This window comes from Sus scrofa, chromosome 1, assembly GCF_054392235.1.
Source record: "Sus scrofa isolate SSC_HxYL_T2T_F1_AM1 chromosome 1, Sscrofa_HxYL_maternal_Yorkshire_Landrace_v2.0, whole genome shotgun sequence".
NCBI lineage: Eukaryota > Metazoa > Chordata > Mammalia > Artiodactyla > Suidae > Sus > Sus scrofa.
Genome location: NC_139383.1, coordinates 191,027,417 through 191,048,636, shown reverse-complemented (window position 1 = coordinate 191,048,636; position 21,220 = coordinate 191,027,417). Strand labels below are relative to the sequence as shown.

The window sequence follows — 21,220 nt, the reverse complement described above, 5'->3', positions numbered from 1 at the left end:
AGAAAAGTAAAAAACCACATGATCATCTCAATAGATAATGAAAAGGCATTTGACAAAGTTCAATATCCATTCATGATAAAAACTCTTACCAAAGTGGGTATAGAGGGAACATACCTTGACATTAAGTCATTTATGACAAACCCACAGCAAATCTAATACTCAATGGAGAAAAGCTGAAAGCCTTCCCACTAAAACCTGGACCAAGACCAGGATGCCCACTCTCACCACTGCTATTCAATATGATACTGGAAGTGCTAGCCACAGCAGTCAGACAAACAAAAGAAATAAAAGGTATCCAAATTGGAAAAGGTAAAATTGTGACTGTATGCAGATGACATGATACTATATATAGAAGACCCTAAGGACTCAATCCAAAGACTACTTGAACTGATCAACAAATTCAGCAAAGTAGCAGGATATAAGATTAACATTCAGAAACCAGTCACATTTCCATTTACTAACAATGAAATATTAGAAAAGGAATGCAAAAATACAATGCCTTTTAAAATTGTGCCCTAAAAAATCAAATACCTGGGAATACACCTGACTAAGGAGGTGAAAGACTTATATGCTGAGAACTATAAAACACTAATCAAGGAAATCAAAGAAGATACAAAGAAATGGAAAGATATCCCATGTCCTGAGTTGGAAAAATTAATATTGTAAAAATGGCCATACTGCCCAAAACATTCTACAGATTCAATGCAATCCCTATCAAATTACCCATGACATTTTTCACAGAACTAGAACAAACAATCCAAACATTTATATGGAACCACAAAAGACCCAGAATTGCCAAAGCAATTCTGAGGAACAAAAAGCAGAAGGCATAACTCTTCCAGACTTCAAGCAATATTACAAAGCCACAGTCATCAAGACAGGGTGCTACTGGTACCCAAACAGACAGACAGACCAATGGAACAGAATAGAGAACAGAAATAAACTCCGACACCTATGGTTAATTAATCTTTGACAAAGGGGGCAAGAACATAAAATGGGAAAAAGACTGTCTTTTCAGCAAGCATTGCTGGGAAACCTGGACAGCTGTATGCAAAGCAATGAAACTGGAACACACCCTCACACCATGCACAAAAATAAACTCCAAATGGCTGAAAGGCTTAAATATAAGACAAGACACCATCAAACTCCTAGAAGAGAACACAGGCAAAACATTCTCTGACATCAACCTTACAAGTGTTTGCTCAGGTCAGTCTCCCAAAGCAATAGAAATAAGAGCAAAAATAAACCCATGGGACCTAATCAAACAGACAAGCTTTTGCACAGCAAAGGAAACCAAAAAGAAAACAAAACAGCTTACAGAGTGGGAGAAAATAGGTTCAAATGATGCAACTGACAAGGGCTTCATCTCTAAAATATGCAAACAATTTAAACAACTCAACAGCAAAAAAGCCAACAACCCGACGGGAAAATGGGCAAAAGACCTGAGCAGACATTTCTCCAAGGAAGATATGCAGATGGGCAACAAGCACATGAAAAAATGCTCAACATCCCTGATGATTAGAGAAATGCAAATCAAAACCAGCATGAGATACCACCTCACACCAGTCAGAATGGCCATCATCAATACGTCCACAAACAGCAAATGCTGGGGGGGTGTGGGAGAAAAGGGAACCCTCCTGCACTGTTGGTGGGCCTGTAAGCTGGTACAACCACTATGGAGAACAGTATGGAGATACCTTAGAAATCTATACATAGAACTACCATATGACCCAGCAATCCCACTCTTGGGCATATATCCAGACAGATCTTTCCTTGAAAAAGACACATGCACCTGCATGTTCATTGCAACACTATTCGCAATAGCTGGGACATGGAAACACCCAAATGTCCATTGACAGATGATTGAATTAGCAAGAGGTGGTATATATACACAATGGAATACTACTCAGCCATAAGAAAGCACAAAATAATGCCATTTTGCAGCAACCTGGATGGAACTAGAGACTCTCATACTGAGTGAAGTAAGTCAGAAAGAGAAAGACAAAACACCATATGATATCACTTATATCTGGAATCTGATATACGGCACAAATGAACCTTTCCACAGAAAAGAAAATTGTGGACTTGGAGAATAGACTTGTGGTTGCCAAGAGGGAGGGAGAGGGAGTGATATGGATGGGAAGTGTGGGATTAATAGATGCAGACTATTGCCTTTGGAATGGATTAGCAGTGAGATCCTGCTGTGTAGCACTGGGAACTATGTCTGGGCACTAATGATGGAGCATGATAATGTGAGAAAAAAGAATGTATACATTTATGTGTAGCTGAGTAACCATACTGAACAGTAGAAAAAGAAAATAATGTATTAGGGAAGTAAAAAATAAATAAATAAAACTTTTATATGCCTACCAACTTAAATAAACGGCAAGTAACAAACCAAGAAATAAAATATGACAAAGTAGATTTTAATATCTTTAATGTATAAGTTCTTAATATCCAAATAAAAGCAGGTTTTGCTAGAAGCAGTTATCAAAATATATAAGATCTTATAAAATAAGAAAATTGTTTTCCCCAATGATGGCCAGAAATGCAAATTAAATAAGCAATGGTATTCTTTTCTATTAAATTGGGAAGTATTTGGAAGCATGGGTAATACCTCTCACTATCCCTGAATATTTGGCAGTGGAAGTGGAAATTAGTAGAATATTTTTGAAGGATAATTTGGCAACAGTGTTTTTAAAAAACCTTAAGCAATGTTTATGTTCTTTAGTCTCAATTCCACTTGTAGTGATTTATCAGAGAGACATAAAATTTATAAATGAAGAGCTTATCACAGTGCTTTAATAGTTAAAATTTGAGAGAACGTATGCATATGCAACAGGAATTGATTAAGGAAATTATGTACAGTCATTCAGACCAATGGAATAAGTTGCCAATATTTAAAATCATGTTGTAAAAGGTGAATGGTCAGTGGATGGGTTCATGATACACCGTGAATCAAAGAAAGAATATGGAGTTCCCGGCGTGGCACAGTGGTTAATGAATCCGACTAGGAACCATGAGGTTGTGGGTTCGGTCCCTGCCCTTGCTCAGTGGGTTAATGATCTAGTGTTGCCGTGAGCTGTGGTGTAGGTTGCAGGCGCGGCTTGGATCCAGCAATGCTGTGGCTCTGGCATAGGCCGGCAGCTACAGCTCCAATTCGACCCCTGGCCTAGGAACCTCCATATGCCACGGGAGCGGCCCAAGAAATAGCAAAAAGACAAAAAAAAAAAAAAAAAAAGAATATAAAAAGTAACATATACAAATAATCCCTTTCTGTAGATGTGTATGTGTTTAAAATTTATGGATGAAAGTGTGCACAACAGTGGTTCTCTTTGGATGGGGTAATGTTTGACTTGCTTTTTCCATATTTTTCATATATCCCAAATTCCCTTCAAAACACATGACTTTTTAAATTTTTTTTGGCTGCGCCTGAGCCATGCGCAAGTTCTCAGGTCAGGGATCAAACTCACACGACAGCAGTGACCTGAGCCACCATAGTGACAATTTGGATCCTTAACCTGCTAGGCCACTGGGGAACTCCAACACACTTGACTTTAAACAACAGAAAAACAAACAAAGCCCCAGTAAATATCAATTAAATATAAATTAAACATAGGTGAGTTAGATTACCTATAGAATTCCCTTCGTTGCATGCCTACTTTTTCCTCAGTCTCTTTCTGTGACTCTGTGCTCTTCTGTAGTCAAAATGATCAGTTCTTTATACCCTGCTATACCAGATAATGTTTATATCTTCCCTAGTATATCCATCATCTGTGTTTATCAGAAGTCTTGCCCTGTCTTAAAAATGACACCCACATTCCCTTTCTTTACCATGATAGACTGCTTGATCACAGCTCTGCTTGCCATTAAGCCACCATTGATTCTGGTGGACATAGGCAATGAATTTCATGTTTTCTCTAGATTCCAACTCAGCTTCTTTACTCTGTGAAACTTGCCTTCAGTCATCTTGCTTCATGTGATCATTTTCTTCTCTTTATTCCTACATCCATTATTATGTATTTGCATATAGCATATATGTCTACATATATATTTTATATCCTTAACCACACTTAAGTTGAGAGACAGTGTCATACATCTTTTTGTAATCTAAGTATATACAGAAGTGTATACAAAAGCAACTTCTAACTTGTGCATATTCAATATAAACAATCAATTTAAAAATAACAAACATGAAAAAACAAAAGAATATATCTCTCCTGAGCAATATCACCTATGCTTTGTAACTTCAGGTGCCATCATTATACACCACTGACACCCAAATAGATAATTCCAACTCAGCTACTCAGTTGACCTTCAATCTTATATATATTCCACAGTTGTTTGATAATAGCACTACTTTGATATCCACAAGCATTTTATACTCAGATTAGTCTCTTCAGTCAACCCCTTTCATCCTATCCCTTCTGCCACTGCCTTTGGAAAGGCCTTTCTTTTTCCCCTTGTATTTTTGAAATAGTCTTCTAACTCATCTACTTGACTCTGGTTTCACCTCTTCTCACACCATCCTTCATGTTGGCTTCATAATTAAATCTTTCATTTTCATGGTAAAGTCTAAACTTCCTTATATGATCAGTAAGCCATTCATTATCTAGCCTGTCTCTCTGAGTTTTATTTTTCCAAATTCTTTCTAGGTCTTCTCAGACTGTCTGTGGTGAATGACCTAAAGGTGTTTGTTTTTGTTTTTGTTTTTTTCATTTTCTATCCATTACAGATTGTTACTTTTGTAAAAGAAACTTAAAATGAATTTTAAAAGATCATATATGTGGATAAGAATAAATACTTCAAATTTCTGTACTTATCACACACTGATAACATGCTATTTACAGCCCCATATCCGTCTGAAGATCATACACTGAGTAGCGCTGTCCTATCACTTCTCCACGTGTTCCATGCCTTCCTATCTCCTTGCTTTTGTACTTGTTTCCTCTGTCCAGGCTCCTCAACCCTCCTTAGCACCCTGCTAATTCATTCTGTCAATCTTACCTCCTTTAGGAGCTTTTCTCTGACCTTCATAGCAATTTAGGTGCTCCTTTTCTTTTCCCATGTTGTAAACAAGATTCACGAAACAGAAACTAAAGTAAGGTGGAGTTCCCATCATGGCTCAGCAGTTAACAAACCCAACTAATATCCATGAGGACACGGGTTCGATCCCTGGCCTCGCTCAGTGGGTTAAGGATCTGGCATTGCTGTGAGCTGTGATGTAGGTCTCACAGCTGTGGCTCTGGCCTAGGCTGGTGGCTACAGCTCCAATTCGACTCCTAGCCTGGGAGCCTCCATATGCCACCAGTGCGGCCCTAAAAGACAAAAAAACAAAAAACAAAAAACAGAAACTAAAGTAAGGCAAAACACTCTTTCCTCGGAGCAACAGTATTCAGAGAAGAGGATTCACGATTTTTAAATAATAAGTGTTAAAAAAAGTGTGTGTCTATGTATTTATATGGTCTTTATTAGGTCTTTTCTAGTGAAGTTTCTTCTTTCCTAGTAAATGCCTCTCAGCCTCTTTTCCTCCAAGAAGTCTAGTGAATATAACAAAAAGATTTCATATCATTTTTAAAAACACAAAAATGTTGTATTTATTAATTCCTTCTAGGATGGCCCCAGAAGTTGCAGCAGTAGAAAAGAATGGTGGCTACAACCAACTCTGTGATATCTGGGCAGTAGGAATAACAGCAATTGAACTTGGAGAACTTCAACCACCTATGTTTGATCTTCATCCAATGAGGTGTTCTCAGTATTTGCAATTATAGTTATTATCAAGGTCTAAAGGGAGAGTGAAATACTGACAACTGGGTATTCCAAGCTCATTTTAAAGTATATTAAAAGAGTAAAAGTGTTCTGGGGGACTTAAGAATAATCTCAGCTAAAACCTGATCTCTTCTATTGCTGTTCCTAAGACAATGGGGAGTGAATCATCAATACTGTGATGATTTTCCATAGAATAAATTTCCCTTGGTAATCATACTAGGATTTAACAGTTATCATTTAAAAAAAAAAAAAAGTCTTTTTAAGTCTTTATCCATTCCTCCATTAGTTAAAAATGTTTCTTTCTTTCTTTTTTTTTTTTTTTTTGGTCCTAAATGGAGTTATAAACAATGATAGGATGCAGATGAGTTTTTTCTATTCTCATTTGATTCTGTTTCTTTTTCGTTTGTCTAGGGATAATGAAGAGGTAGATGCTTAGTATAATCATTTACGTTTTAGGGTATATTGTCTCTGAAAAAAGAACTTTTGAGAGACTATGAAGTGATTTTTAATATTTTAAAGGAAAATATAAATTAGGCTAAAATTTAAACTTTTAAGGTAAATAGTATGAAGTTAAAAAGAAAATCAACAGAACAGGGAAAGTATTCTAACTTATGACAGATAGCAGATTAATATATATTACATGAATAACTCATTCAAAGACCCTTAAGGGCAAAAGATAAATTATTTATGAGCAAGTAACCAGATACCAAAGAAACATGAAAAACTATTTAACCTCAGAACTAAAGATATACAAATTAAAGATACCTGCTTTTAGCTGGAATGATGCTAAGTACAGGCCTTTAGGAAAATAATTTAAATGTTATTTGTTATGGGCAATACAAATATTGCACTGATTCCACTACTGGAAAAACTTAGGAAATAATCCAAGAAAAGAAAAAGCTAAAAATTATCTAGTTCAAGATTACCAGGGAAAAATCTGAATATCCAGTCATTGGTAAATTGTTAAGGAAATTATTTAGCAGTAAAGGGAGGTAGTTACATAAGTATAAACCAAAACAACATGGAAAACTGATTATTAGTGATAAAAAGCAAAACATAGCGTTACCTATTACAATTATAATGATTAGTGATTGGTTAATAGATTAAAAAGAAGCACAGAAACTTAAAATAATGTCTTGGAGTGGGAGGAATATGGACTTTTTTTCAATTTTCCCTTATATATGAATCATTTAATTTTTAAAAAGAGAATATTTTTGGTATTTAAAAAAATGACTAAAGAGTTTTCTTGGAAATGTGGAAGGAGTTTTCTAAGAAATACTAAAATACTCCCTTCTTAAATCCTCCATCCTTCTACCCCCATAATCCATAGAAAATGGGTCAAAGGTCAGTTCATTGAGAAAGTCAGTCCTCTTGCAGGTTGACTTCTGTTCCATTCATAACAAGAGAATGTGAAAAAATTATTGTCCAAAAGGGGAAACAGACTCGAAAGTGGGTATAATTTGCCTGTACACCCAAAATAATTATAGAGGCTAATCTTCAGTTAAACATACAGCCCAATGTTTGAGTAATATATCATTTCTGTGTGTTACAGAATGACATACAATTATATAGGCTAGCACTTAAGGTATAATACTAATTATATATGTAACAGTGTGGTAATAAAACCTTCTCTAACATTTGGTTACTTTGCCTTGTAAGTAAGAGCTTGTTTGAAATGTGAAGATCCTCTATATAGCCAGGAGAAAATTCCATAGGGTATACAATGTACAAAATACTAATTGCAATACCCCATACTAGTTTTCTTCAGTACCTACATATGTAGTAGTCTTGTATAAATTCACTACAGAATATTGATTATAATTACTAGGTGTAGTAATAAAAGTAGTTTATATTGCTCTTTAACTAAAATTTTTATTCCAGGGCCCTCTTCTTAATGTCAAAAAGTAATTTTCAGCCTCCGAAACTAAAGGACAAAACAAAATGGTGAGTTACAGAATATATAGATTTATAGCATTTTATGGTTGAGAGGGACACAGGTTCAGTTCTGTTATTTTATAGGTGGTGAAACTGAAGCCCGGAGGCATTGAACAGTTTCCCTGAAGTTATTTGTCTGTTTTACTTGCAGAGCTATAGCAAGGATCTAGGTTTATTTTCTAGTCAGTGTTCCTTTATAATGTGCTGCAGTGGTAAAACTCTGAGCATTTTATTAATGTTTTGGCAGCTTCGATAAAAGGTGTGGTGAGGAAAGGTTTTGAAATAAATAAGATTTTGGAGATTCATATTTTGCCTTGTATTCCTTTACTTTTGTTAATGACATGTTGACTTTCATGGAAGATGATAGAACAAGGTTTCTGAGATGCAGTGACACTTAAAATCAATCCCTACGGCTTTTCTCTACTTTTCTTCCCTAATATTTCAAAAGGTCATTACTTATTTGCATAATCTCTTCCTTCTCATATGAAGTTAAGCAATTTGCCTATTCTTATATTCTGCAAAATGTCTTCCTAATTAGGTAATAAAAATTGAAAATTGGAGTTCCCGTTGTGGCGCAACAGAAACGAATCTGACTAGGAACCATGAGGTTATGGGTTCGAACCCTGGCCTCGCTCATTGGTTAAGGATGTGATGTTGCCATGAGCTGTGGTGTAGGTTGCAGACCAGACATGGCTTGGATCTGATGTTGCTGTAGCTCCGATTAGACTGCTAGCCTGGGAACCTCCGTATGCCGCAGGTGCGGCCCAAAAAAAAACAAAAAAAAAATTGAAAATTGTTTTTCTGGTAATAACTTTCCATACATTTAGTAAAAGAAACTATACAAACAAAAGGTTCCATATTCTTAATTGGTTTACCATAATCAAAGCTGCTAGAGGTCATAAGTCATGTTTTAATAATATGGTAGTAGTTATCTAAAAAATCACTACTTAAATGCAAAAAGCTGGAAGTAATCAAAACCTGCATTTGTTCAATGGTGTTTAACTCAGAGCTATGCAGAAGTTCCCTTTACAATTACAACTATTTAGTTTCTAGGGGAAAAAATTCTTAAATTCAGTAATTCTTCATCTAGAATTAGATGACCTCTCTTGAGAGATCCATTGGCCCCCAAATTCTGTACGTATATTCCTTTTTTTCTGGGGAGACAGTGCATACCTTATTTCAGATTCTAAGAGGCCTGTCCCTAAAACAGGTTCTAAACAATTTTTTTTTTTTACGTTTTATTAGCCTGTCTATGCATAGTATTATTTAGGAGCCAAGCCATTCTAGAGGTAATGCCTGGAATGAAAGGTATATCACATGGTGGAAATAAAGAAGTTTATATCCTCCTTCTAGCTGTATTCTTTGGTATTGACATGTGTTTCTCCCTGTTCTTTGTTACCCAAAGTTCCTAAGCAACTGGAGCTGGAGGATTTGGGCAGGAAACGTAATGCACACAGGCCATCAGATGTAATGCAGCGATTTGATATCTCTGAAGAGAAATGCTTTGTCATTGATGTCATTGGTCATGACTAAGGTTATTCTCATTGGTTCTTGCCCAGTCCCTCCTCCAGTGGAATCTTGGCAATGGTGCAGTTATCTCTTTTTGTTATTAATTAATAATCAAAATATAATTCCTTTAACTTACGTCTTCTTCCTTTCCCCATTTCATCAGTGCAGGTGGCAGGAAAACTCTTCTGGTTACTAAGATTGCTCCCTCTTCTCTGTCCTCATTCCTAAGAGATTCATTGACCTTTTAAGGGTTTAAATAATCTCTCACATTACCCACCCTCCCTTCACGCCATCCAACTCTTGGTATAGCAGAACATTTACAAAAGCATATAAATTAGGAAATGAGAAGAGGTCATTTTGATTCTTAAGTGGTACCTAGAACACAAGGTTATAAACCCTATGGGTGACACACCTACCCATTTCTAGTTTTCAGTGTACGTTTTAAAAGTTATATTACTCTTCTGTTAACTAATTGCATTTTACTTGAGGTGAAGCAGACAAATGTCTCCAAGGGATGTACTGTGCTTTGAGTTTAGTTTTTTTGGCTTATGTAGAGCTAAGAGGCCTAAGGAAAAAAATCATGTGTTTCAATCTTTCTAACTGCTTGTAAGTTAATTTTATCTAGTAACACCAAAAAACTAATATTAGTGAAATATTTTTGTACATGTCTTTTTTTATTTGAAGGTCATCAACATTCCATAATTTTGTCAAAATAGCACTAACCAAAAACCCAAAAAAAAGACCAACTGCTGAAAGACTTCTGACTGTAAGTCATTCAATTTATAGGAGATTTTTCTGTAGTCATGCAATAAATAGGCATATCACAAGAACATCAGTATTCAGATTTTTAATATAAAAATATTAGTGATTGCTTACAGCGGGGATCAGCAAACATTCTATAAAGAGCCAAAGAGTAAATATTTTAGGCCTTTGTGAACCATATGGTCTCTGTTGCAACTACTCCGTTTTGCCATTGTAACACAAAAGCAACCAAAGATGGTACACATGAAAGATATGGCTTTCATACGCAATAAAGCTTTATTTATAAAAGGGGGCAGTGCACCAGATTTTGCCTGTGGGCTGTAGTTTGCCAACCCCTGCCTTACAGAAAACTCTTAAAAATGTTGCTTTCATCTAAAATTAACTTCTTTTCTTGGTTTCTTAAGTAAATTTATAGAATGGGGGAAAAACTGTAATTGCAATGTATACATGTAAGGATAACCTGACCCCCTTGCTGTACAGTGGGAAAATAAAATTAAAAAAAAAAAAAAAAAAAAAAAAAAAAAAAAAAAAAAAAAAAGAATGGTCTTGTGTGTGTGTTTGTAAAATACTTTTATATTAGAAAAAGCTGATGATTACAACAATCTAAGAAAACTTTGTTTAATGTTATAAAATTTAATTGTCTATACATTAACATAATTTTATTGAATTTAATATATGCAGTTATAGAATACACGTTTTTTCGTATTGTGCAATGAACTGTACCACAGTACTTATTTGCATATTATTATAATGACATGAGTAATGAATGTCATTGTTATAGCCAAGCTTGTAATTTGATTATCTAATATAGATTATTTATTTACCTAGAGAAGTTATTCATGTTATAAACTTACCCCACGATGGTTCTTTAGTTCCTTAGCTTTTGTAATATATAATTATGAATTCTCTGATTAATATTTTTGCTGATATATTGTCTAATTGTTTCCCATATGCTTGTTTGATAGTTAATAGAAAAACACAAACAGCAATTTCTATAAGCCATAGGTGGAAAAGCATTCTCATGAAGTTTTGTTTTGTTTTTACTCAGCATACGTTTGTAGGGCAGCCAGGTCTCTCTAGGGCCCTAGCAGTTGAACTGTTGGACAAAGTGAACAATCCAGACAACCACACACATTACACTGAAGGAGATGATGATGACTTTGAGGTAAGACATGTCTGTAGTTTAATATTTGAAAGTACATGTTTAATACATGTTTAATATGGCCTTAGAGTTTGTTTTTGAATTCACTCTTTAAGTTTGTTAAAGCAGATTTAGTAACAAAAGTTGTCAATGTAATCTACACTTGTCCTGCATATAATTACCAGTTAACACTAAAAAAATTATAGTATAATATACGTAACATAACCAATTGATACTTTTCTTAATCCTAGTTCTTTCCAAAACCGGGATGACTGTTTTTCATAGCATTGTATTATTTTATTTTCTTAGTTGGTTTACTTAAAGTTATTAAAAGGTAGCTAAGATTAGAATCAGGTATGTGCCTTTCCCCTCTCAGAAATCCAGAAGTGTTTTTTCTTCCCTTGAGACATCAACTTCTGTAGTAAGAATTTGGTCTTTCTCTAAAAAGAAAGGGTATCTGATTTCCAAGGAAATGCAAGTTTTAGGAACATTGCTTTGGACTAAAAGAACAAAGTTAGCCAGAGCACATGTACATATTATTTTTCACAAAAGAGACTCCCTAGAAATCCATTTGGCCATTTTGTTTTATTCATCCAGATCATTAACAATACAAATAATTTTTAAAAATTAACATAAATTCCAGTACTTTTTCAATACTTATTCAAAACTATGTAATTACATATAGAGGTATTTCTAACTATGCTTGCTTTCTCTGAAAATATTGTAGAAATATTTTGATTATATTATACTTAAAAACACAAATTATAAATCAGGAACAAGAAATTCCCTGCCCATTGTTGGGCACCTATTTATGCCTATATATATATATGCATGTGTGTATATATGTGTATGTGTGTGTGTGTGTGTGTGTGTGTATAGAGAGAGACAACATATATGTTATATATACCACAACTGTATTTTTTACCTGTCTCTCTTCCTCTCCTTTTATTTCTTTTTATTTCTGTGTTTCTCTGAATCTGTCTCTTCATTTTTCTTTAAGCCTTTGTTTTCCTTTATACTTCTGACAAGAATGTAGAACTAAACTTTATATGTTATTATTTATCCAAGAAAATTTTCTACTTCATATACTTAAGTTTTAAATTATACAGTGTAAGTATTGTGATAACTACTAATATTCATTGAGTAGCCATTGTGTAGATAGTATTAGGCCAAATAATTTCCGTGTTAACTCTTCTAATACTCAAAACAATCCTTTGCAATTGGTGCTATTACCGTCACCATTTTACAAATAAGAAATGAAGGAGAAAGAATAAAAGTAATCTTATTTGCCCAAGATTATATGCCTAGCAAGTAGTAGAATCTGGCTTTTGATTCTGGCAAATTAACTTTAGAACCTACTCTTAGTTAATATACCATTATTTCTATGTATGTACTTAATAGAAATAATCATTAAACAGTCTTTGTAAACTAATCCCTTCCCTAGTATATAGCATATTCTTACCTTGTAGTAGGTAACCAGTGAATATTTTGTTGACTGTTAAATGAACTCTAATTGAAGATATAAAATGAACCAGCCAGATATAGATTTTTTTCTCTAACCATCATTTTAGACTTGTAATAACTAATAATAAGATTTTAATCCCTTGAAAATTCAAAATTATTAAAATTGTTGTAGGTGAAATTTAGAATTATATATTACTGGATTCTTTAATTAATGTTTCATTGGTTATGTAAATAAAAAACTCTTCTTTTGTTCCCAAACTCTTCTTTTATTCCCCACACTATTTTGCTGAGTTTCTCAAATCCACTCTTATCTTTGAAATTCTCTATTTCTCTTAAATGTTATAGCCATACTTTTTATTCCTCTAAATGTAAAACCTTGTTCCAGACAGCTGGGGATACAGTAGTGGCTGCGATTGACATGAACTCTGTCTTCAAAGGACTTACAGAGAATGGTCTCAGAGGAAATTCAGAAATACCAACAAATAATTTACAAGTTTGATAACTATTATGAAATGGGAAATACAGGGGGTTCTGCAGGCATATTTTAGGTCCAGGAAAGGACTCACTGTAGAAGCAATACATAAGCTGAAAATCTGAAGAATAGATAGAAATTAGAAGAAAAGAGCAGGCAGAAGTGTTCTGAGCAGAAAAGAGAAGCCTGGAGAGAAGAGAGTATACTTGAGAAACTGAAGAAAAGTCAGTCTGTTAGGCAGAAAACTAGGAAGGAATTTGTGGAAGATGAGGTTACAAAGCTAGATGTTTCAAATGAAAAAAATCGGAGGCTTTAGTCTAGATACAGTAGAAACCATTAAAGGGTAAGGGAGGAACTCCTGTTGTGGCTCAGTGGGTTAAGAACTCAACCTTGTCTCTGTGAGGATATGGGTTCAATCCTTGGCTTCACTCAGTGGGTTAAGGATCCAGCATTACTGCAAGCTGCAGCACAGGTCACAGATGTGGCTTAGTCCTGTGATGTAGGCTGCATCTGCAGCTCTCATTTGACCCCTGGCCTGGGAACTTCCATATACCCCAAGTGCCACCATAAAAAGAAAGGGGGGTCAGGGAGTGATGTAAGATATGGTTTTTTTTTTTTAAAAAAAGGATCTCTATGACTTCAGATTGGTGATTTCATTCCTTAAAACCTCTTAGGAGACTATTGAAGTTACCCAGGATAGAGGTAGTCATGTTTTAGACTAAGGTGGTATAGCACAGATGGAGAGAAGTGAACTAATTCAAGAATTATATGAGAAAGTTGGTGACTGGATATAGATGTGAGGGTGAGGAATGAGAAAAGGACCAGGCCTAGGTTTTGACTTCAATCGCTGGGTGCATATAAAAGTGCCACTTATCGAGATAGAAATAACTAGTGTAAAATCAGGTTTGGGAAGAAAGATTGGTTCAGTTTTATATATGTTAATTTGAATGTTGCACCAGACTTGCAGATGCTAAGCAGTTAGGTATGTCGTTATAGCTTGGGGAGGAAAGTTTGGAGTAGAGATATAAAGTTGAGAGTCATTAGATATACTTGTAGTTGATACCTCAAGAATAAATGTGATCATCCAAGGGAGCATGTAGAATGAGAAGAGAGGGCCATAGACAGCTTCTTGAGATTTCTCCTCCAAAAATTTAAAAATCCTGTAGACCAAAAGAAATTGCAGAGGATTAATAAAGAACATTAAGAGGCTAAAAGAAAATTTCAGTGAGGATACTTCCTAGTAGTTACATTAAAGAAATGTTTGGATTTTGGTGTTGGTGTTTGATTACTTTAAAAGGCTACTCTTAAAATACTACAGGTGAAGCTAGATTGGAGTGGTTTGAAAGATAAGTATAATAATTCATTTATTAAATTTAGTTGTGAAAGGAGAGGATAAGATAGAGCAGTAGTTGGAGGAAAGAGTTGGCAGTGGGTTTGTCTCTCTATATATATGTTTATTGACTATTGATTGATTGTTTTTTATGTGGAGCCAAAAAAAAATTGAACAGGATTAAACACTTATGAAAAGGATCAAATGTTTAGAGATAGAAGAGTCAAGAGAAGCAAGATGTATAGGCAAAGTCCCCAAAAAGGGAGGAGAGGATAGAATCTAAACTATAATGCCGGACTTGATCTTAAAGAAACACTTGAAAGGCTTTTTTGGGAAGAGTGGCCAAGATGGTGGAGTTGGAGGACCTTGAGTTCTCATCTTCTATTGAGCACACCACATTGCATCCATCTATGGGAATGATCTGAAGACTAGCAGAAAAAATTTTCTATAAGTGAAGATATAAAGAAGGAACCACAATGCAATGGGTAGGAGAGGCAGAAACATGGTATAGTCAAGACCCATACCTCTGGATAGGTAACCCACAAACAGAATAATTTCAATTGCATAGCGTCTTCCCAAGGGACAAGTCATCCGAGGCCCATATCCGGCTCCCCAGCTGAGAGACTGTACTTGAAAGACAAGCCCCTCCCCCTACCCCAAATGTCTGGCTTTGAAAGCCAGCCTGGCTTCTGTACAGGGAGCTAGAGGGCTCTAGGAAATAGAGATTGTATTCTTACAGGGCATGCGCAAAACCTCACATAGACCAAGTCCTAGCAGAGGTAGTAATTTGAAAGGACCCTTGGTCAGACCTACCTGCTGATCTTGGAAAGCTTCCCTGGGAGACAGGAGACAACTGGTACTCACCCTAAAGATATAGACAGTGGCAACAGCCATTTTGGGGAGTTTGTTCTACCAGTAGGATATTGGTAGTGGCAAGCACCATTTTGAAGTCCTTCCTCTACCTAATAGTGCTGGGGACTTTGCAGCCCAACAGCCTGGCACCAACCCAGGCCCCTTCCTGCCCTCACAAACAACCACCCTAGGACATGGCTCTGCCCACTAGTAGACCAACACAAATTCTGGGACCCTGGAGCACACCCAAATCCAGCACTGCCCACTAGCAGGCCAACAACCACTGCAGTAGGCAGCCACTGCCTAGCATCTACCTGGGCCAGGGACCAAGCCTCTCTAATACTACACCCAGAGTCGTTGGCCTTGCCACAACAGAAGGACCTACACAGCCAACACAGGGGCCATCCCTAGAGCATATAGCTTGCTACCCAAAGGAATGTGCTGCCAGGCCCCTTAGGATGCCTCTATACATAAGGCTACTCCTCCAGGACCAGGAAATATAACTAGTCTACCTAATACTTAGAAATAAACACAGAGAACTAGGCAGACAGAGACAGAGGAGTATGTTCCAAATGAAAAACAAAACAAAACCTCTTAAGAATTAAATGAAGTGAAGATACACAATCTACTTGATAGAGTTTAAGGTAATTATCGTAAAGATGTTCAATGAACGCAGAGAAGAGTGGAAGAACACAGTAAGCATTTTAACAAAGAGGTAGAAAATATAAAGGAGAGCTGAAGAATGCAATAACTGAAATTTAAAAATACAGTAGAAGGAATCATCAGTAGATTAGAGTATATAGAGAAATGGATCAGTATAAGACTGAGTAGTAAAAATCACTCAAGCTGAAGAGGAAAAAGAAAAAAGAATTTTTAAAAATGGAGGATGGTTTAAGATAGTAAAAATCACTCAAGCTGAAGAGGAAAAAGAAAAAAGAATTTTTAAAAATGGAGGATGGTTTAAGATACCTCTGAGACAATATCAAATATGCTAATATATGCATTCTAGGGATACCAGCAGAAGAAAAGAGAGAAAGGGACAGAAAACTTATTTGAAGAAATAATAGCTGAAAACATTCCTAGTCTGGGAAAGGAAACAGAAGGCAAAATCCACACCAAGATACATTATAATTAAAATATCAGAAATTGAAGATAAAGAGAGAATCTTAGCAGCAAGGGAATAGCAACTAGTAATATACAAGGGAACTTCCATAAGATTCTCAGCTGACTTTTTAGCAGAAACTCTGCAGGCCCAAAGGGTGTGTCACATAATATTCAAGGTGATAAAAGGAAGAAAACCTATAGCCAAGATTTTTCTATTTAGCAAGGCAGTCATTCAGTTTTGAAGGAGATAAAGAGTTTTACAGGCAAGTAAAAAATAAAGAGTTCAACACCACTAAACTAGCTTTATAAAAAATGTTAGTGGGACATCTCTAAATGGAAAGGACCACAGTTAGAAATATCAAAATTAGACAAAAAAAAAAAAAAGGAGTTCCTGTTGTGGCTCAGTGGTTAATGAACCCGACTAGCATCTATGAGGGTGCTGGTTCGATCTCTGGCCTCGCTCAGCAGGTTAAGGATCTGGCATTGAAATGAGCTGTGGTGTAGGTCACAGACACAGCCCAGATCCCACATTGTTGTGGCTGTGGTATAGGCTGGTGGCTACAGTTCTGATTGGACCCTTAGCCTAGGAACTTCCATGTGCCGCAGGTGCAGCCCTAAAAGGACAGGAAGACCAAAAAAGAAAAAAGAAAAATCTCACTGGTAAAGGCAGACATACAGTAGAGGTAGTAGACCAATCAGCTATAAGGCTGGTAGGAAAGTTAAAAAACTAAAACTACTTAAAATCGTCTACATCTGTAATAAATATTTAAGGGATTCAAAAAAAAAAGATGTAAAACATTATGTCAGGATTATTAAACATGGGACAGATGTGGGGGATAAAAATTCAGGGTTGTTAGAATGTGTATGAACTTCGATCATCAAGTTAAAATAATCGTGTGTGTGTCGTTGTAATCCATGAACCTCATGATAACCGCACACAAAAAACCTTTAATAGATATACCCTCAAGAAAGAGAAAGGAATCCAAACATAACACTAAAGATAGTTATTAAATCACAAGGTAAGAGAACAAAAGAAGAAAGGAGCAAAAAAGAATATAAAATATAGAAATAACCATAAAACAATTAACAAAATGAATAATTACTTCAAGTGTAAATGAACTGACTGTTCCAATCAAAAGACATAGAGTGGTTGAATGCATACAAAACAAGACCCATAAATGTGCTGCCTATGAAAGCCTCACTTCAGATCTAAAGACACAGACTGAGTAAAGGGATAGGAAGAGGTTTTCCATGCCAAAGGATATCTGTAGAAGGCTAGAGTAACAATACTTGTATCAGACAAAACAGACCTTAAAACAAACACTGTAACAAAAGATAGACATTACATAATGATCAAGAGATTGATCCAAAAAAATATAGCAGTTGTAAATATATACACACCAAATAGATGCACCTAAATATATAAAGCAAATATAAACAAATGTAAAAGGAGATTTTGACAACACAGTAATAGTAGGGGACTGTAATGCACCATCCACATCAATGGACAGATCATCCAGAAAGAAGGCAACACTGGCTTTCAACAACACATTAGATCAGATGCACTTACTTGGAACATTCCATCCAAAACCAGCAAAATATGTATGCTATTCAATTTTGACATTCTCCAAGATAGATCATATGATAAGCCCCAGAACAAGTCTCAATAAATTTAAGATTGAAATCATATCAAGCATTTTTTCACACTACAACAGTATGGAGCTAGAAATCAACTGCAAGAAAAAAGTTACCAAAAAACCCACAAACCAATAGAGGCTAAACAGTATGTTACTAATCAATCACTGCTTCACTGAAGAAATTAAGAGGGAATCAAAAAAATACCTGAAGACAAATGGAAACACAACTATCTATAATTTATGAGATAGAGAAAAAGTAGTCCTAAAGAGGAAGTTTATAGAGTTACAAGTCTACCTAGTGAAATAAGAAAAATCTCAAACATCTGACCATACACCTAAAGGAACTAGAAAAGGTAGGACAAAAACCCCCAAAAATTAGTAGAAGAAAAGAAATAATGAAGAGCAGAGCAGAAATAAATGAAAACAAAAAACAGTGGAAAAGATCAATGAAACTTTGAGCTGGTTCTTTGAAGAATGAAATTATCACTTATATGTGGAATCTAATAGAGAATGATACAAACGAACTTATTTACAAAACAGAAGCCGACTCAAAGATTTCACAGTCAAACATATGGTTACCAAAAGGGATATGGGAGGGGGCAAACGGATAAATTAGGAGGTTGGACACACTATATATACGCATATATACTATTACATATAAAATGGATGAGTAACAAGGACCTACCATATAGCACAGAGTAAACTACTCAATACCTGTAATAATGTATATGGGGAAAGAATATGAAAAAGAATGGATATATGTTTATGTATATTTGATTCACTTTGCTGTACACCTGAAACTAATACAATATTGTAAGTCACCTATATGCCAGGATTTTTTTTTTTTTTTTTTTGTCTTTTTCTTTTCTAGGGCCACACCCATGGCATATGGAGGTTCCCAGGCTAGGGGTCTAATAGGAGCTGTAGCTACTGGCCTACACCACAGCCATAGTAATGCCAGATCCGAGCCCTGTCTGTGACCTACACTGCAGCTCACGGCAATGCTGGATCCTTAACCTGCTGAGCAAGGCCAGGGATCAAACCTGCAACCTCATGGTTCCTAGTCTGATTTGTTTCTGATGCGCCACAATGGGAACTCCACCAGGAATTTTTTTTAAAAAAAGATAAACAGGGTTGATAAGCCTTTGCCAGACTCTTCAGGAAAAAAATAGAACCCAAATAAAAGCAGAAATGATAGAAAAGGAGTCACAATTGACACAACAAATATATTTTAAAAGTCATAACAGAATACTACAAGCAAATATATGCCAATGAAATAGACTACCTAGAAGAAATGGATAAATTCCTGGAGACATACAATCTCCCAAGACTGAATTAGGAAGAAATACAAAATATGAACTGATGGATTCTAGTAATGAAATTGATCAGTAATAAGATAAACTTCTAATGGAGTTCCTGTTGTGGCTCCATTAGAGGCCATCGAACTTCGATCCTTGGCCTTGCTCAGTGGGTTAAGGATCCAACGTTGCTGTGAGCTGTGGAGTAGGTCCAGATGTGGCTCAGATCCCACATTGCTGTGGCTGTGGTGTAGGCCGGCAGCAACAGCTCCAATTCGACCCCTAGCCTGGGAACTCCATATGGCACAGAAGCAGCCCTAGAAAAGGCAAAAAGACAAAAAAATAAATAAAATAACGAACAAAAATCTAATAGCAGTTTCACAGGTGAATTCTACCAAACATTTAGAGAAGAGTTAAATAACTATTCTTCCCAAATTATTCCAAAAAATTGCAGAGGAAAGAATGCTTCCAAACTCTTTGTACAAGGCCAGCATCACCCTGATAACAAAATTGACAAGGACACCACCCACACACACACAAAAAAAAAAAGAAGAAAAAGGAAGAAGAAAAATTACAGGTCAATATCAATATTGCTGATGATCATAGATGCAGAAATTCTCAACAAAATATGAGCAAACCCAATTAATACATTAAAAGGATTATACACGGTAATCAAGTGGGATTTATCACAGGGATACAAGGATATTCTCTCTTTTTTTCCTTTTTTTTTAAAGCCACATCTGTGGCATATAGAAGTGCCCAGGCTAGGAATTAGATTAGAGCTGCAGCTACCAACATATGCCACAACCATGGCAACACCAGATCCAAGCCACCTCTGCAACCTACACCACAACCTGTGGCAACTCTGGATCCTTAACCCATTGAACGAGACTGGGGTTTGAACCCACATCCTCACAGAGACAACATCAGGTCCTTAACCTGCTGAGCCACAGGAACTCCTTAAGGAGTTCCTTAAGGATTTTCAACATCCACAAATCAGTCCTTGTGAGACACCACATTAACAAATTGGAGCTAAAAATTCTGATCAGCAGAAAAAGCTTTTGACAAAATTGAACATTTATATTAAAAACTCTCAGCAAAGTGTGTATAGAGGGAGTATACCTCAATGTAATATAGACCTTATTTGACAAACTTAACAGCCAGCATCATAATCAGTGATGAAAAGCTAAAAGTATTTCCTCAAAGGTCAAGAACAAGACAAGTATGCCTACTCTTGCCACTTTTATTCAACATTGTATCAGAAGTCCTAGCCATAGCAATCAGATAAGAAATAGATATAAAAGTAATCCAAATTGGAAAGTAACAAGTAAAGCTATCACTATTTGCAGACAACATGATATTATATATAGAAAACCCTAAAGATGCTGAAAATAAAACATAGCAAAACATTAGCACTAATAAATCAATTTGGTAAAGTTGCAGGATACAAAATTAATATACAGAAATCTGTTGCATTTATGTACACTAACAGTGAACTATTAGAGAAATTAAGAAAACAATCTTATTTACAACTGCATCAAAAAGAATAAAATACCTCAGAATAAACCTATCCAAGGAAGTAAAAGACTGGTACTTGGAAAGGTGCACTATATTTGTGAAAGAAATTGATAGTGACACAAATGGAAAGATATTCTGTGCTCATTGATCAGAAGAATTAATATTGTTGAAATGACCATATTATCCAAAGCAGTCTACAGATTTAATGCAATCACTATTAAAATACGAATGACATTTTTTACAGAACTAGGATGAACAATTCTTTAACTTGTATGGAAATAAGAAGACCCAAATAGCCCAAACAGTCTTGAGAAAAAAGAATAAAACTGGAGGTATCATGCTCCCTGATTTAAACTCTACTACAAAGCTACAGTAATCAAAACAGTATGGTACTGGTACTACAACGGACATAAAGATCAATGGAACAGA

At 35.6% G+C, this 21,220-nt stretch overlaps 1 protein-coding gene across 2 annotated transcripts in view; it reads left to right on the top strand.

Moving 5' to 3' along the window:
* The window catches only part of MAP4K5 (mitogen-activated protein kinase kinase kinase kinase 5), a 133,178-nt gene that overhangs the window by 62,526 nt on the left and 49,432 nt on the right, over window positions 1-21,220 (top strand). For both annotated transcript variants that reach the window (XM_084980951.1, XM_084980952.1), the window contains 4 exons: window positions 5,615-5,746; window positions 7,651-7,713; window positions 9,898-9,979; window positions 11,024-11,140. In XM_084980951.1, coding sequence (XP_084837077.1) covers window positions 5,615-5,746; window positions 7,651-7,713; window positions 9,898-9,979; window positions 11,024-11,140 — 394 coding nt within the window. The remainder of the gene's footprint in view (window positions 1-5,614; window positions 5,747-7,650; window positions 7,714-9,897; window positions 9,980-11,023; window positions 11,141-21,220) is intronic.